Genomic DNA, 16,469 nt, shown 5'->3' with positions numbered 1-16,469 from the left:
TTTATCAATTTTGGGCGTTCATCACTGCTGGAATTTTGGAAAGCTGTATTTTCTTTTTTTAGTATAATGTGGTGCACACAGGCGCACAACCAAAATTAGCATTGGACAGAACAATCTTTCAGCATTCCAATTTTTATGGGATATCCCTGAAGGAACTTGGCGTTCCAATTTTAGATCAAGATGAAATTTCTGCAAAAATCATTGGCATGAAATAATACTCGTATTCCATAGCATACAATCCCTCTTCATCAAGAAATTCTCGAGTGTATTGGATTAAGAGTAATTGAACAGCAATAATAGTCTGCCAAGATCAAGTTGAGTGTATTGGATAAAAACAAAGCCGCATAGATCTAGAACAATCTCTTCCAAAATCAAGTTGATATAAATCTGTACAGTCCTCGTTATATGTAGAAAATGAAAAAGCTCAAATAGGGTACAGGAGAGGACCTCAAGCAGGCCATCTGGTACAAGGCTGTATCTGGTTTCCTACGGAGCTGGATTTCCCCCTGCTGCGCACCTTATTGGCTGTGCGCAGGTTTGTCCTTGCAACAAAATTAGCTCCAGCTTCTCCTTGGCCTGAAATTTGGTGGAAGAAAAACAAATAAGAAAATTGAAAAACCTCCTAACAATCTCTCACTCTCCCCTCTTTGATTTTTTTCCCCCTTTTTGCCACTGAGTTCTGGTTCTTTTATCCTTTTTTGAAAGAGTTCATCACCCTCCTAATTATCAAATGTTCTTTAAAGAGCGTAGGTGGTGGAAATACTTCCGACTCTTCTGCTGTGAACGCCAGTAGCAAGCAAGTGCTCCGAATGCACAACTAGCAACAGCAATAGCCAATGCAGCCCCCAGAGGCACCACAATCGCATTTGTTGAGGGAACCAAATCTTCAAGAGCGCCGTTCGTCCCATCATTCCCAATAATACCCTTATCTTTGTTAAGAGAAACAAGCATTTTCCCATAATAATTGGTCAAAAATTTGAACACCTCGTCCTGGTCCCAGTCAATTTCATTGTTTCTCTGGCTATGAGAGTGGTAACAAGATGGGCAAAGCTGCCTTGGAGGCCAAATCATCTTTGGGAAATTGGGATCACCAGTTCCTAAAGAGGCTTCCTCTTTAATTAATCTCTCATTGACTTTATTGTGCGTACTCCACAGCCAAAGGGCAAAGTCACGGGATTTGTTGAAAGGACTAGAAACACTGAAATTAAAGTTATTGAGTTAGATCAGAAGAGCTTTAAAAATTTAAAAGTGCACTATTTCCAGTTGGACTTACCTTGAACACGTATCATAAAAATGTTGGCGACATTCCTCACAGATGAAGAAGTTGTGTACAAAATCACATATAGTGGTGAATGCAAAATTGCTCTCTCCATCCTCAATTCTCACTGAAAGTGAGTGCAGAAGAATCCATAATCCACAACTGAAAAAAACAAAAAAAAACAAAAAAAACAAAAAAGAAGGAAAAGGGAGAGAAAGGGAAACTAGTTAAATGCATGCCACTGATAGAATTCTTATCTACATGTTATTTGGAACCACATCAGTTGGAGCAAGGATAACTGCTCCTTGAGCAATCAACATTATAAAAATCTAATATATCAAGAAGCATACCAAAAAGAATCCTAGAGAAATCTACTTAACATGTAAAGATATTTGGTGATATTATTAACAAACCATTACCCAAATCCCCTGGTATCAATTTTGCTGCCACGGCAGAACATCTGTGAAGAATACCCAAAGAAAGCAAAGACAATAAGCAATCCATTCCATAAAAATAATAATATAATTTGTGTATTGAAAATAAAAAACCTATGTATAAAAAGATTCAAGAAACAAAACATTGCAAGAAAAAAATCACTACAAGCAAAGATCAATCATATACTGACTGTTTAAATGAACGGGAAAAATAAATAAATTAAATATTATAAGTTTGTCTGCATCCAATCATGTAACAATACTATTTTTCTTTTAATGAGAAATGTAGCAATATTGTTGTCGAAAACAGATTATTGAACTTACTGACTTTAGCACATAGTCAAAGGAGGGTGAGGAGGGAAGGGGGGAAGGGGGTGAGGAAGACAGCATGCATAATTCAAAGTGTTTACAATCTCTTAAAACTTAATGATTTGTTATTACTAGTTGTAGAATCATGTGGATCTAATTCTTTGAACATCTATTAAAATGTAAATCAAAACCAGTACCTATTCTTAAAGCATGTCTGTACAACAAATGAAATCAGTAATTCACATGTAAGCACTAGGGAGGGTAAAACATAACATCAAAGTTGTTCTCGTCAAATACAGCCTTTTTGAGTACCTACCCAATATCCACGAGGAACATCTCTTCCACAAATCTGAAAATTCCCCAGGGCAACCATTCCATCTTGGTCTTCCTGTCTTTTAGCTGACCACATATCTAGTGGGCACAATTCATCAAAATTCACAAGAACCTCAGCACTTCCCTTCCGGCACCTAATACAGGTATCTAGAGTAAAATAATCAAATAGCATATTGGGTAGAGTAAAGAAGAATGACAAAAGGGTTGGTCCTTTTTACCTTCTAGAAGGATGATGAGCCACCAAAAGTTGAAGAAATTTTACTACTGAACCCCGTGTGTTTGATTTGATCATCTGGAAGAACATGCATACAGAGAAATAGCGAAGTCTGTAAATAATAAAGTAGACAAAAGCCTCACAAGGTGGGTGTAAAGAGGAAAAAAGACAACTCTACCTTGTGTTCTAAGATGATTTCAAAAGCAGTGGATGTTGCCTCCTCGACATCATAGACAGCCCGAGCAATCTTCCACAAGTCAATCATTGCAAAAGTTAATATCTTGAATTAGAAGAATCTAATAGAGGTAACAACTTTAAAGCTACGTTCTCTGATGTACCTGTCCAGGGTCTGACACATTTGACGAAAGATGCTCATTTTCAAATTTCTGATCATCCAATCCGAATGAGCTGAAACATTAAGAGTATTAGGAAGCAGAGGGAATAATTCATGACGCTGAGATTCACACTAAACTAATGAAATGAAATGCATAGCACCAATTAAAAATGGATGTAAATACCTCATACCTGCTCATTTGCTTGTTGATCCACTTAAGCAACCGATCAGCTGTACGCGCATCATCAATGACACGTATATCACTCTTCTCTTGTGTAGGTTCCCAACCAGCAGATACAAATTTAGATGGAGGCCCCCAAAAGAGCATAGGATAATGACCCACAGAAAAGTTATCACAGAGTTTGGTATTTATCTGTGCTGCCAAACAAGTTAAAGGGTAGGGTCTAATGACCAAGCTATGTTTTTTGATAAATTTGTAATCAAACATAAAAGAAGAAATATGTGAATTCAGATGAGATGACAACAGACCAATGTCATAATGACAAGAACATAGACTAGAAAATTAAACATGAATGAAGCTCCTTGTCATGCTATGCAAATACTCATCTTAAGATAAGCCATCTCTTTTAATGGTATATTCACATTACTAAATGCTCCTGTAGTAACAAATGACACATTTCACAGGGACAGGCTAATGTTCTTCCAGTGAGTCAATTACTCACATCAAGCACATTTATAGAGGAAAACATGTTATATCTGTGTAGGACTGATGAGTGGCAGGATAAGATAACAAAAGGGTGACAGAAATATATAGCAAACAAATGGCATTTATCATGCTTTCCTGGATGGCCAATTGTATAAACTATAAAGTACCAAAAGGAAACTAAACAAACACACACAAGATATATATACCTTCGACGCACAGTCCACCCTTGTCATCAATAAGATCCCTGGATGCACGGCATCAGGTCCATTGAAAAGCCTCGCAACCTTTTCATATTGGGGCTGCAAATTTAAGTTTAAACAGTAAGGAACAATAAGCCAACATTTATTAGAAATTGTTAAACATAAAGCTGCAGCCTGCAGTACAACACACCTTATAATTTCTGCAGGCAGGACACCTGCATGGTCAATAGCAACGAGAAGATTAAAACTTCGCATAACATTACAACTTTCAGAATTTCAAATGCCCAATTAATTGTTATAGGAAAAGATATTATCTTTAAAGAACAAATGGGTAACCTGTTACGGCATAACTATTTGATTAAGTAGTAAAACTCGAAATTTAAGATCCCTTTATTCTAAACTGAGACTAGCTACCATTATAATTTCATTCACTACTATAAAACCCCTCAGTCACCTTCTCTTATAGATCTAAAACTAGTAAGTAAAATTGAACAAAACACAAAAATTAAAAAATAATAATAATAAAATTGGGCGTTGAGTTAAATTAATTTCACCAAACCAAAATAAAATTTTTGAAAACTTGAAATAGGTCTCACCAGTTAGCGAAGAATTCGACTATGGCAAAGGTGGCAGGGGTGTCACTGAGGACTGCATCGAAATTGGTGGCGTTCAAATCGACGGCGTAGTCGTGATCAGCGTTGTTGTCGGTATTGACGGCGCGGAGGATCGAGCGGGATCTCCAGGAAGAAGAAGAAGAAGAAGACGAGGACGAGGACGAGAGTGTAAAGGTCAACGAGAAGAGGCTCAGAATCAGAAGCCAAAGTGCACGAGACATGAATTAGATCAGTTGTTATTAGCAGCGCAGTGGAACGAAGAAGAAACGGAAAACAAAATCGCGGGGAAAAAGCAGGGCTTTTGCAATTTGCAAGAGCTTTTGGCTTTGTTTCTTATTTTCTGGAGATCTGTCAGTGACTGTTGGTTATATAAATAGCGGAGGTTGGGTGAGAAACTGGAAATATCTGCACTTTACGTTTTCTTTGCTTCCGTTCTTGAATCATTTGGATCATGCTGTTTCTTTCAAATTAACTTCCGTTTTTTTTTTTTGGCCAGAGGTTGTTAATTTTTTCTTTTATTTTTATTGAAAGGGCCAGAATTTGTTTTTTAGGAATATCTTATGGTTTTATCTTTTATTAATGAATTATATAATATGGTTTATGGAAAGAGAGTAAGAGGAATATCATAGTGTGTCTATTCACTCAACATTTCAACCATAATGTTCTTTCGTTTATTTATTTTATTCGCAAAAAAAGAGTGTGAGAATAGAATCACAGCTGTAAATATGAAGGTAAAAACTCTTCTATAACTTTTTATTTGAATGTGGTTAATGAATAATTTCTTTTATTTTTTTATTATATTGAATGGAATTGAATTATACAACCTAAAATTTAATTAACAAATGAGTAAAGGCCAATGACCTTATAAACTATTGCACAAGATCTTTACATTTCTAACGAGAGATGTGAGATTTTGTAATTGTTTGGCCTAATATGTGAATTATTTGTTTTGATAACATGAGAAAAATAAAAGCTTCCAACCAAATTCTCTATGCAAGCATTTTCTCTCAATAATATTCTCATATTTTTCTTATTAAAAGCATCTCCAATCCTTTTTTAAGTCTTCCCCCAAATTTAAGTTTGGAAAAAAAATTATATAAAATAGAACTCTAACCATTTTTTATAATCTCTCTAAATTTTAGATTTTCTTAAAATTTTTTTCAAATCAAGTTAAATAGATAGGGCTTTTCAAACTTTTTCCAAACTTTCAATATTCAAATTTTAGAATTGAAACTTAAACAAAAAAAGATATAGAAAAAGTTTTAACTTTAGTATTGGAGAGCATTTTTCCAAATCTAACATTTTTTTCTAAATTATTCTTAAATTGAAGAAAAATACAAAGAAAGAACCGGAGATGCTCTAAGAATTAAGTAATTTTTTCTGAGTGAAGTTGGTGCAATCCGTTGGAGATCCAACTATCCAAGATCCTGTATGGAAGCTTCCTTCAATCAAAATATAAATAAATAAGGCTTAATTATCGATTTACCACCCAAAACTGTAACTCATTCCCACTTTACCACCTAAAATTTTTTTTGTCTCATATTACCACCTGTAACTTACATCCGTGTCCCATTTTACCTTGTTTCGTCAACAATTCCGTTAATGCTGACGTGGCGCACATCTCCCACGTGTCACATCTTTTTTTTTCGCATTTTTTAATTTTTTAATTTTTCTAAACTTTGAAAATTAATTAAAAATAGCTCCGAACTCAAAAAAATACACGAAAAATTCCTACGGACTCGTCTTGACTAGCACTAATTTACTATAAGGTTAAATTACCAATTTACCCTCTAAAAATTTTCAAAAAAATTAGAAAGTCCAAATTTATTTCTAAAAAATTAAAATAAATTTTCCTCTATTAAATAAATTCTAGAATTTTCGTAAACTCTTGGACAAATTCTCAAAAATATTTTGAAAAATTACCAAAAGCTTGTTTTAGAGAATTATTTCGAGACTTTACAGAAATTTTAGAATTTTTCTAGAATTTATTTTATAGGGAATTTTATTTTTCTCTAAGACCGAGAGATCTTTTAGGTAGCAAGTGTTCACGAAAAAGGTATTGTTAGTTTTTAGAAGAGTAACGGTGTAGACCTCATATTTTTTGGAGTTCGGGAGATTATTCTATGAATTTTCAAAGAGTCTAGAGTATTTTAATTTTCTAGAAATAAATTTGGACTTTCCAAATTTTTTGGAAATTTTTAGAGGTAAAATTGGTATTTTGACCCCATAGTAAATTAGTACTAGTTAAGACAAGTCGGTAGGAATTTTCCGTGTATTTTTCTAAATTCGGAGCTATTTTTAATTAATTTTCAAAGTTTATAAAATAGAAAAATACAAAAAAATCAAAAAATACAAAAAAGATGTGACACGTGGCGCACATCCAGCGCGCCACATCAGCATTAACGGAATTGTTGATGGAACAAGGTAAAATGGGACACGGATGTAAGTTACAGGTGGTAATCTGGGACAAAAAAACTTTCAGGTGGTAAAGTGGGAATGAGTTACAATTTTACGTGGTAAATCAATAATTAAGCCAATAAATAAATAGAATTCCTTGAAAGGTGGCGTACGTAGCATATAAAGCTTATTAACGGTCAAGGCCCAATGGTCTAGTGGGCTAGATGGCTAAATGGGCCTTAACTTTCATTACTGATTTTCCAAACTATAGGCCCGTAGCCATCTTCCAGTGCGACACGTTAATGATTGAAGGTTTGACAGCTATCCTCGATTGACCATCCAAAAATCAATAAATATTTGGAATATTCGAATTAGGGAGGTCCGAAACCGTTTGGATCCCATTCCTAACCGAACCCTAAATCGGCCAGATTGGGAACCTCTCTGTCTTGACTTCCCGAAATTGTGGAAATTTCCTCTAAGGTACTCCCGATTCGCCATTCTCTCCTATTAATTCTGCTCGTTGCTTAGTTTATGGTATTAATAATTTAATCTAAGTCTCAATAAATGCGTCTTATACTTCTGTGCTTAATTATGTCTACAGGGTTTAATTATGTTATTTTTTAAAATTTGAAGTTAATTATGTGCATTTATTTGCGTATGTGTGTGTATGTGCTGTGAATTCTATATATGCGATTGAAGTATGTGCTTATCTTACAGATCCCCTTTACTGTAATCATTTTGTGCCTTCGACATTGACTTAGAATGAAGTTCTTAGAATACACGCCGTTGGAACGGTAAATTTATTCTAAAAGCCGCTTAATTCAGTCATTTTATTGTTTATTTTTGGGTTTTTGTGTGTGTATTTAAGTTTTTTGGGCTTTACCTTTGCAGGTTAAATGATTTCTTTAGTCATTTAAATCTTGGAGAGCGAACCATTAAGGGTTGTCTTGAAGCTTACTCTTGTAAGTACAAAATTTTTGATTTTTTTTTCTTGAAGATGTGTTTGTGATTTGTTGCAGAAACTCAGAAAGACTTACTTTCTGTATGTTTGAATTACTAGGCAAACACACGGGATCGGATAAGAAATTGTCTCTCAGTTTGGAGAATGAGGTAAAATTAGGCACGTTTGATATTTAATATTTTTTTCCTTTATTATTTTTCTTTGAACATTTACTATTTCGTATTTTTTTTTCCCTTCTCAGTTTTTGCTCCATAGACACAAATACATATGTTTTAGTACATGATCCAATCTGTTGTATTGAATCTTAATTTTGATAGAGGAAATAAGTGGAGAAAAATGATTCTCTCTCACTCTCTTTCATTTTTAAACAAACTTATTCATGTAATTATGCACTTGAGTTTTCCTATTGTATCTTGTGGTCAACAATTTTCAGTTCACGTTCCATATCATTGTTTTTTGCCTTTCGGTTTCCAAACTTCTGATTCTCAGAAGAGTTTCTTGTAACTTCGTACTTTTCATGCGTTATTATTGCCCACCCATATTCTCTGTTTTATAAGTAGCAGATTGCATATAGCTAGTGTCCTTCTGACCTGATATTTTTATTATTCTTCTGTTGAATTTTCAGATTCTTGATTATCTTGGGAAATCTTCAGACAGTACTGACTCTTCCTCACCTGCTGAATTCCTGCTCAGCAGATCCAGGTGGCCAATGTTAACTAGATAGATTTGCAAAGTTGCAGGTTGTTTCGCATGTATGTTTAATTAGTAATACTTTATGTTCATTCCAGCCGGAAGACATTGATTTACCTGGTTTTGACACTCTATCACTTGTATCCAGACTATGACTTCAGGTATCCCTGTATCTTATGTTCGATTAAACCTATTTGTTTCATGGGCCTGACCAAGAGAATTATGGGTAATGCCACTGTCAGCTTATTGGGCGACATGGCAACCCACTTTATAATCCTCTTCTGTTTGCATTGGGAGTGTTGTCAAGAGGTTTGACAGACAGTTTGGAGAACTGTCGCTCTACAAAGAGCTGAGAGTTCAAGTCTCTCCATTTCCCAAGTCAAATGTTCATCATTTATGCAGTTGATTTTGTCTTGATTCTGCACCTTATCACTATGGAGTGTATTGTATGTACTGATGCATTTACGTGGATTTTTTTTGAATGGTTTCTGTATGTTGTGGTATTGCCTACATCTTTGTGGTTTTCCAGTGTGGTAAATGCTCACCAGTTCTTCACAGAGGAAAGCTGGGACACCGTTAAGCAGATTTTTGATACCTATATGTTTGAAGCATCAAAGGTATTGCTATGACAATGATTGTGTTTGCTTTGTTGTATGAGTAATGCTTTTGTCCAGCTACAACTACATTACTTTGCAATCCTGTTGAATAATTGAAAGAGACATATGTAACACCCCCCCCCCCCCCCCCCTCCTTCCCTCCGCAAGCTAAGAAAAGAAACCATATCCTTGCATTCCTATTGCTTAAATTAGGCCCTTCTGTAACTGCTAGTTGAGCTTCTTCTTGTTTTTTGGACCATTCAATTCAGGAATGGACAGAGACAAATGAGGGCAGTTCCCTGCTGGAAACCTTGTACAAGGCTTTGGATGAGGTGAGCTCATTTTTTTAAATTAGTGAATGCAAGTTACTCTTGATGGCTATCTCATGATGCCTGGTAATGCAGGTTGTTAGATTAGCAGAATGTGAAGTTTACAGTTACAACCCTGACTCTGATGCAGATCCCTTTCTTGAGAAAGGAGCTATGTGAGTTTCTTTTTGGTTTCTTGATAAATTTGCACATGCACAGATCATGATGTATAATCATCACATCCCAAAAGCTCTTAGTTATATATCTTTTCCAATGACGTGTGCTCTTTTGTATACTTCAGATGGTCATTCAGTTTCTTTTTCTATAATCGAAAACTTAAACGTGTTGTGAGTTTCCGTTTCTGCTGTTTAAGGTAGGTTACAAGCATCTCACAATTTAATAATGTTGCCAAGAAATACTAATTTCTGAGAGTATTTATTTATTTATTTTTTGGGTTTATTCACTGTTTGTGGCAGTAACTTGGTGGCTGATGGATTTCTGATGGATGAATTGCGCTATGAGGAAGACGGAGAAATTTTTGATGACATGGACATATGAACGCAATATGCTGTTAGTTAATATGTCAACGGTACTTGACAACCATCTGTAGTTATGTAGCTTTTAAGATCCATATTCGGGAGTCCTGAGCAGTAGGTTGACCAATTTCCCAACAACATGGATGTTGTTTCTTATATACGCAAAAGTAATGCTCTGTATATCTATGTCAATTTAATAAATGGAATGCTAGCTTGTGAGTAGATATACGCAAAAAAGTAATGCTATGTATATCTATGTACTCGGTACTCCTTCTCTGTATTATTTCATATATAACAATATTCTCTTAAATAGTCATGTCAGACGCTAATTGCTCCACCAAGCAGCTCTCTAAAAGGAAAGGTAATAGCTGAGATCCCCCAAAAAAAAAATGAAATGGGTTAATGGAGCGGCGATGAAATGGATTATACTGTTAGATCCATCTCCATCGCAGCTAACTGGAGATCTATACAGCTTTTAAGTACTCTTGGAATCCTTCATTGCTACTCCATGCCATGTTTTATCATCATCCCATTAAGCAATTGAGAAAGCAACTACATAGTGCATATAATATCAATTTCCTGCTGTATTTATTATCCCAGATGACACCAACCATTATATATGATCAATTTCCTACATATAGTATGCTTAATGTCATCTGCTTCTACTGTTATATTTATAATATAAATAAATAATCAATTTTCATCTGCCTGCAATGGATATAAATTATAACCCTCTTCAATGAGTGACCTCAAATTCTGTATTTCTGATAGGGTTTTGAGTCACATTCATTGGCCATATGCAGCAATGAGAAATGAGAAAACCGTTGGCTAGGTTGAGGCCTGAATGCCTGATAAACCGTCTTAATTTTTCTATGGGAATAATTTCAATAATTTTGTTCGGGAAGTACTTGGGTACTGAGGTTTGAGTACCTGCTTATACTCAGGTTTTATGTGGACCAATAAAATTGAGCCATGTGTTGCTTTTAAAAATTGATTAAATATGTTGCCAGACACTCTCGCTATTCAACCCAGCAACTCCACCACCCACCCCCACTCATTCAACCCAGCAGCCCACCCCCTCCCATCGTCATTGTCGGTGTCCACCACCGGTGAACCCCCACTACCGGCGGCCCTCCACCACCAGCAACCCCCCCTCTCTTTGTAAAAAGATTTGGGGTTTTTTTTTTTTTCCACTAAGATCTATTATTTTGTGTTGGATTTTTTGGATACCATTTTGGTTTGATTGAAGGGACATGGGATGATATTGGGGTTTTGGTTGTTGTGATTTTGGGTTATAGACTTGTAGAGTTACAAATTTTTTGTATTAGTAGATCTCCTATCGCTTAAGAGAGAGGAAAAGAGAGGAAGAAAGATGAGGGAGGAGGTTTTGGCCGTTGTGCGATGGTGGATGTTGCCGGTAGTGGAGCCTCCACGGTGAGGATGGGTGATGGTAAGATTGCTAGGTTGGCTGGGTAGGGGGTTGTTAGGGTGTTTGGTTGCATGTTTAAGAAAGATAAAAGCATATTTGGTTATAAATTTAAGAGCAATATATGACTTAATTTTATTGATCTCCATAGAACCTCAATACAAGGTACTCAAACAGTCAAACCTACCCAAGTAATTCCCATTTTGTTTTATCAAACGATATTGGAAATGAGAAAATTTGAACTCAAGAATTCGTATATAAAAATAATTACTTAATCAATAAATATAAAATAAATACTATTATCTAGAAATTAAAGTTATAAGTCACACGAAATCTAATTGTCACCGGTGTGTAAACTTCACATTCTCATTATTAATGCAGCAATGTAAATCTCTACAAGTAGTAATAAATTGTCGATTAGTGATTACCCACCAACCAATGAAGTCACAAATTAACTCTTCCGTTGCCCAAATAAACAAACCTTTCCATCCAAATCCAAATCTATCGATCTCTCTCTTCTCTTGAAAAAAATAACTCGAGAGCTATATACTAATTAGAGTTACCAGACAAATTAATGAGAGCTTAATTACCCTATAAGGCTATTAATTCTTAACAAACAAAATCAACATGATGATTAATTATCTTGAACAAATTTGCTCTTCCTTTATGGTCTCCAACAAAGGCTTCCTAGACCTACACACAGCTAACCGACACTGAAACTCTGCCACTTGCAACCCCTCAACTCCCTCCAAACTCAACCGTAACGAACCTTCACCTTCACCACTCTCCGCTTCTGCGGCCATTTCTCGTCCATCGCCACCGGACTCCGGCAAGATCCTGACCTTGCCGACCGATATCCGCTTGGCCGCCGAGTTCGCCGCCATGAAAAACACGGCCATGTCGGCGGCCGTGACAATGGAATTGAGTCTCCTCATTGGAAACATGACGTAGACGTTGCCAAACTCGAGCTCCTCGTCGGCGCCGAGAGCGGAGAATCGGCGGCCGATGTGCAGAGACCTGGAGTTGGCGAGGAAGGTGTTTGGACGCTCCAGCATGAGCTCCGCCGCTTTGACCGGCTCGCGGAACTGTCTGACTTCGCCGGTGGGAAAGATCACTCTCGCTGCTTTGGTGGTCTTGATCAGAGGCGTGGCCAGAGTGCATGAGATGTAGTTCCCCATTCGATCGATCCAGAAGCCGAGATGGACTTTTGCTGTTTGCTGGGTTTCTGAGGGAAAATGTTGTGGGGGGTTTATATATAGGGGAATGAGGGAGTCAATGAAAGGCCGAATATTAATTTCACATAAAAAATAAAAAATAGAGGAATCAGATTTTTAATACAAAAATCATGTGCTTAAAGAGTGGTGGAAGTTTTTTTTTTTGGGTCAAAGAGTGGTGGAAGTTGTGTGTGTTTAATTGGTTGGTAAATGGCAATTGGGGTTTGAGGTGGCGAAATGCGCGTTGTTATTGAAAAGGATTGGGAAAAGAAGGCGAAGTTGCATGTGTTTCAAACTTTGATGTCTGCTGCTTGTCACGCGAATTTTCGCTGTGAATGCGTGTGGGGCCCAATTATTACCTTCCCGGCTTCCAGCTATTGGGGGTCAGGGTGACTCACTTCGCCTCTAATCCTTACTAGAAGCCTGGAAATTTCAGCAGTTTAGATGTGTTCTCATCTAATTGACCCAAAAAAAAAATGTGTTCTCATCTTGGGTCCAATCCCAACCCAAGTGGGAATGTCAACTTATCATTACATAGGCTCCTTGTAACTCGAGGAAAATGCCTCTTCCATTTCTCCGTCCTTTCCAGTTTTTTTTTAAAGAAAAAAAAGTAAAATAAATTGCCCTTTAATTTCTTTGAAAGTTCACGTCTACTTTTTTTTCTAATTCTATCCATGCGTACAAAAATTTAAATAAGTGTCTTTTAATTCTTACTTAGAGATATGATATAAAGACTATTGTATATGGTATATCCAAAAAATAGTGAGAGAGGTGCAGTAGTAACTCTCAAATAGGACAGTTATAAACCAAAAATGGATACCATGCACAAAGTAGGAATGTTTGTGATTTGGTTTACTTGAGGAATGGTTTTGTCGGTGGGTTTCACACAACTACACCGGACATACCAAAGAATTGAGAAGGTTTTTGTTTGTTTGTCACGAATTAATGATGGAATCGCAGTATACGGATATAGGACTGGTCTTGATCGATATCGGTCACGAATTAATTACATAATATATAATTAAGGAGGAGTACTCGTACTGGTTGTCATTTCCAAATCAATATCGGTCGGCCTCTCTCCTATCACTAATAATATAAGCCGACCCCACTGGAGTTTATTCCTCTATTTACTGATTTATACGTTATGGTGGGAATTAAACTGAAATTATTAATGAGTTAAGTAGTTAACGATTTCTGACCAACCAAGACGTTGCACACAAGCTACTACTTGGTATTAGTAGCATGTCCTCATCAAACTTTAACTTGCAATAATGCCAAAAGTACCATAAGAATTTAAGAATAGGCTGGATAACATAAATTAGGGAATTCTCTTCTTCCACGTTTTTTTTTTTTGTCTTCTTCTTCCATGTGAGATTAAGATGAGACATGATGAGTGTGTAAAATGGGTCAGATCAGCCCAAGCATCACATGGCCCAATTCATTTGTAACTATTTGGGAATGTACTAAATGGGTCATATCAGCCCAAGCATCACATGGGCCCAATTCTGCTTGAGTTCCAGGCTTTAGTCATGTACTTTCATCATCTAGGTCATGCAATTCATTCAACATTATGTAAAATTTTGTCTCTATCCGATTGACTTGAAATTAGTGTGCAAGGGTGTAACGAACCGATTCAACATTATCGATATCAGATTTTAGGATATCACAAGGATTACATGAATTAGGCATTCAAGGTTAGAGTTTGAACCATATAGTACATTCATATATATATATATATATATATATATAGAATCATGAAATTTCTCAAAGAGAGAGATATATATATATTTTTTCAATCCATTATATATTGACATATACTTGATAAATTACTCATCAATTGAAGGTACGCTTTGGTCAAACTTGAGGGAGGGTGATGTTGGCAAGAGTCTGCAAATTAAGTGGTCTAATTCGAGATTTCTTTCCACCCCACAAGGCCTTGGATATGAGTTTGTAAGCATGCTCCGATGGGTGGAAGTAATCCCAGAACAAGAACTCATCAGGTTTTGCACAAATATTGTACCCCTTCCTCCCGCATTGCAGTAATCCTCCTAGAGTTCCATTCCCACAACATGCATTCGATACGTCCGAAAAACCTACACAATTACTCAAATCATTAGTACGTTGAACAAAAAAAAACTATTTGTCATTTCTAATAGATATAAAATTTACTTCTATTAAAAATATGTGTAAATATGATATATCTAATATTACTCATAAACAATTATAAAAAAGATATATAATTACATACGGTAACGTGTGGGAATGGCTCGAAATTCCTGAACAATGTTGTACACTGCTCCATAAACACCGAGCACGCCGGGGTACTTAACGGGCATATCATAGACCAAGCTTTCCAGTCCCTTGTTGTATTTCTGAGTCATCAAGTTCATCAATTCAAAACATTGCTTAATGGGTGCATCGGGCAGATTGGCCCTGGCTGGGACACAGCCAACAGGACCTAGCGAAAACACAGCAATCCGGCGAGCGCCGAGGTTGTAAATTTGGTCCAAAAATTTTGTGACCTCGGTTAGCATGGCTTGCACATAGGCATCTTGGGAGAGCGGTGGAGGCTCAAATGGGAGAAAATAGTTGAAGATGTCGTTGGAACCAGATTCCAGGAAGAAGATGGATTTTTCGACTACACTTTTGTTGATGTGGTTTTGCTCCACCAATGTTTGGAATTGTCGTAATTGTTCCTGGAGTGTGGTCACTCCCTGTGCATATATGGCATCCACATTTAATTGATTAAATTTCAGCCAGCTACCACATGGTCAAACTTGGAAATTAACCAAGCATATGTTCTTTCTTTTGGAGAAAATCAAGCATATATATATATATATTAATTAATTTGGTAACTTTTTTTTGTTAATTTAGATTATACAGTTAATAAAATCTCACATGATATATTGACCGTTCGAATGAATTATAATTAATATCTTGTCCGATGACATAATATAATTAATTTCTCATGATTTCTTACCAAAACATCATTTGTTCCTTCCAAAACACCACTGCCAGCACTGGCAAAGTTAATGCCATTGGAGGGATACCCTTTCCGGCTTCCGTTTGAAACTTCAATCTGTAGCTCAAGATATGGTTTTTGGAAATCAATGCCGATGAATTGTGCTGCATATATGCCAAATATTAATCAAAAAGCAATTAAATCAATAACAATTAGAAGAGTAGTAAATTAATTAAGGTGTAGGGTCTGACAAATGAAGTCAGCAACAGTTCTGCCATTAGTGAACCTCCCAGTGGGGAAGTGGAAGAAGCTTGAGCCATAAGGGGGGAAATCTGCTTGAGCGGTGCAGTTCTTGTTGAAGTGGTTGTTTCCGGCGTCAAAGATTGAGTCTCCGAAGGTGAAGATCCCAGACACAACATCATGATTTGATGCAGAAACTGATGATGAAAATGATAGAGACCCAATTAGGACAAGTATGATCATCTTTAAGCCTAGTACTTTCTCCATGTGTATAGGGATTAAGGAAGAGCTAGCTAGTACTGTTATGGAAGAGAAGCTATATATGAAAATAAGAAAAAAGAACTAATATATTAAAGAGACAAAGAAAGGTGACGAGAGAGTCCACAAGTCGAGACAAAAGAATGCAACAGAATGCACGAGCATGGTGCATATCAAGGCTCTCATGCATTTATATCACCATATCAGCTTTATGAATGAACGACATCAAAATTGTTCGTTTCTCATTTAAAACTGTCCAACTTATATGCTTCTTATCAACTAATTAATTATTGGCCTTGTAATTTTCTTTTTATTTTATTGGAAGTGATCTTTTTTGAAGAGAAGCCACACCATCTGCCACGTAACCAAAGTTGAGCTCAATTGATTAGTTTCAAATCAGTTGTGATTGGTTAAACAACTTGTAATTAGTTTCTAACTATAGGGTTTTGTTAAAAACTGTTATCCCACCCGTACAAACTACAAACTAAAACTCCAGTATAATTGTCTGTTGTACTGTT

At 36.3% G+C, this 16,469-nt stretch overlaps 4 protein-coding genes across 6 annotated transcripts; 1 reads left to right on the top strand and 3 right to left on the bottom strand.

Moving 5' to 3' along the window:
• Nucleotides 1-297: 297 nt before the first annotated feature.
• On the bottom strand, nt 298-4,781 carry QSOX2 (quiescin-sulfhydryl oxidase 2). Of its 2 annotated transcripts, XM_086233784.1 has the most exons (12): nt 4,346-4,781; nt 3,940-3,964; nt 3,756-3,848; nt 3,074-3,255; nt 2,887-2,956; nt 2,727-2,795; nt 2,553-2,626; nt 2,318-2,468; nt 1,678-1,718; nt 1,274-1,420; nt 764-1,198; nt 298-576 (listed from the first exon to the last, which is right to left on the bottom strand). In XM_086233784.1, the coding sequence occupies exons 1-12, from the start codon at nt 4,582-4,584 to the stop codon at nt 555-557; spliced, it is 1,548 nt and encodes a 515-aa protein (XP_086089910.1). In that variant the 5' UTR covers nt 4,585-4,781; the 3' UTR covers nt 298-554. The 2 variants fall into 2 exon arrangements, with proteins under 2 accessions (XP_086089910.1, XP_086089909.1); XM_086233783.1 differs by having other exon boundaries at nt 298-1,198.
• A 2,319-nt stretch (nt 4,782-7,100) lies between these two features.
• LOC147295550 (transcription regulator) lies at nt 7,101-10,167 on the top strand. The gene is made up of 11 exons (XM_086232596.1): nt 7,101-7,240; nt 7,478-7,554; nt 7,652-7,722; nt 7,821-7,870; nt 8,347-8,423; nt 8,510-8,572; nt 8,941-9,028; nt 9,277-9,339; nt 9,412-9,491; nt 9,617-9,688; nt 9,792-10,167. The coding sequence occupies exons 2-11, from the start codon at nt 7,523-7,525 to the stop codon at nt 9,871-9,873; spliced, it is 678 nt and encodes a 225-aa protein (XP_086088722.1). The 5' UTR covers nt 7,101-7,240; nt 7,478-7,522; the 3' UTR covers nt 9,874-10,167.
• Nucleotides 10,168-11,610: 1,443 nt separating this feature from the next.
• LOC147295549 (uncharacterized) lies at nt 11,611-12,517 on the bottom strand. Of its 2 annotated transcripts, XM_086232947.1 has the most exons (2): nt 12,059-12,516; nt 11,611-12,019 (listed from the first exon to the last, which is right to left on the bottom strand). In XM_086232947.1, exons 1-2 carry the CDS (start codon nt 12,453-12,455, stop codon nt 11,916-11,918), a joined length of 501 nt encoding a protein of 166 aa, XP_086089073.1. In that variant the 5' UTR covers nt 12,456-12,516; the 3' UTR covers nt 11,611-11,915. The 2 variants fall into 2 exon arrangements, with proteins under 2 accessions (XP_086089073.1, XP_086089072.1); XM_086232946.1 differs by having other exon boundaries at nt 11,611-12,517.
• Nucleotides 12,518-14,345: 1,828 nt separating this feature from the next.
• GLIP6 (GDSL-motif lipase/hydrolase 6) lies at nt 14,346-15,960 on the bottom strand. Its single transcript, XM_086231270.1, has 4 exons — nt 15,705-15,960; nt 15,472-15,617; nt 14,740-15,205; nt 14,346-14,584 (listed from the first exon to the last, which is right to left on the bottom strand). The coding sequence occupies exons 1-4, from the start codon at nt 15,958-15,960 to the stop codon at nt 14,346-14,348; spliced, it is 1,107 nt and encodes a 368-aa protein (XP_086087396.1).
• Nucleotides 15,961-16,469: the final 509 nt, after the last annotated feature.

Source organism: Dryas octopetala, chromosome 2 (genome assembly GCF_963921425.1).
Source record: "Dryas octopetala chromosome 2, drDryOcto1.1, whole genome shotgun sequence".
Classification (NCBI taxonomy): domain Eukaryota; kingdom Viridiplantae; phylum Streptophyta; class Magnoliopsida; order Rosales; family Rosaceae; genus Dryas; species Dryas octopetala.
The sequence above is the reverse complement of the archived record's forward strand: the minus strand, read 5'-3'. Positions and strand labels throughout refer to the sequence as shown.

What these genes read in the sequence shown, in the direction of transcription:
- QSOX2 (XM_086233783.1), bottom strand. Translation starts at nt 4,584, where the DNA reads ATGTCTCGTGCACTTTGGCTTCTGATTCTGAGCCTCTTCTCGTTGACC. An exon ending in GGGTGGACTGTGCGTCGAAG is followed by an intron (nt 3,256 to 3,755) that starts GTATATATATCT and finishes TTGGCAGCACAG; the next exon opens with ATAAATACCAAACTCTGTGA. An exon ending in TTTTATGATACGTGTTCAAG is followed by an intron (nt 1,199 to 1,273) that starts GTAAGTCCAACT and finishes CTTTAATTTCAG; the next exon opens with TGTTTCTAGTCCTTTCAACA.
- LOC147295550 (XM_086232596.1), top strand. Translation starts at nt 7,523, where the DNA reads ATGAAGTTCTTAGAATACACGCCGTTGGAACG. An exon ending in TTCCTGCTCAGCAGATCCAG is followed by an intron (nt 8,424 to 8,509) that starts GTGGCCAATGTT and finishes TGTTCATTCCAG; the next exon opens with CCGGAAGACATTGATTTACC. An exon ending in TGTACAAGGCTTTGGATGAG is followed by an intron (nt 9,340 to 9,411) that starts GTGAGCTCATTT and finishes CTGGTAATGCAG; the next exon opens with GTTGTTAGATTAGCAGAATG.
- LOC147295549 (XM_086232946.1), bottom strand. Translation starts at nt 12,455, where the DNA reads ATGGGGAACTACATCTCATGCACTCTGGCCACGCCTCTGATCAAGACC.
- GLIP6 (XM_086231270.1), bottom strand. Translation starts at nt 15,960, where the DNA reads ATGGAGAAAGTACTAGGCTTAAAGATGATCATACTTGTCCTAATTGGG. An exon ending in AAGGAACAAATGATGTTTTG is followed by an intron (nt 15,206 to 15,471) that starts GTAAGAAATCAT and finishes ATATATGCACAG; the next exon opens with GGAGTGACCACACTCCAGGA. An exon ending in AGCCATTCCCACACGTTACC is followed by an intron (nt 14,585 to 14,739) that starts GTATGTAATTAT and finishes GTAATTGTGTAG; the next exon opens with GTTTTTCGGACGTATCGAAT.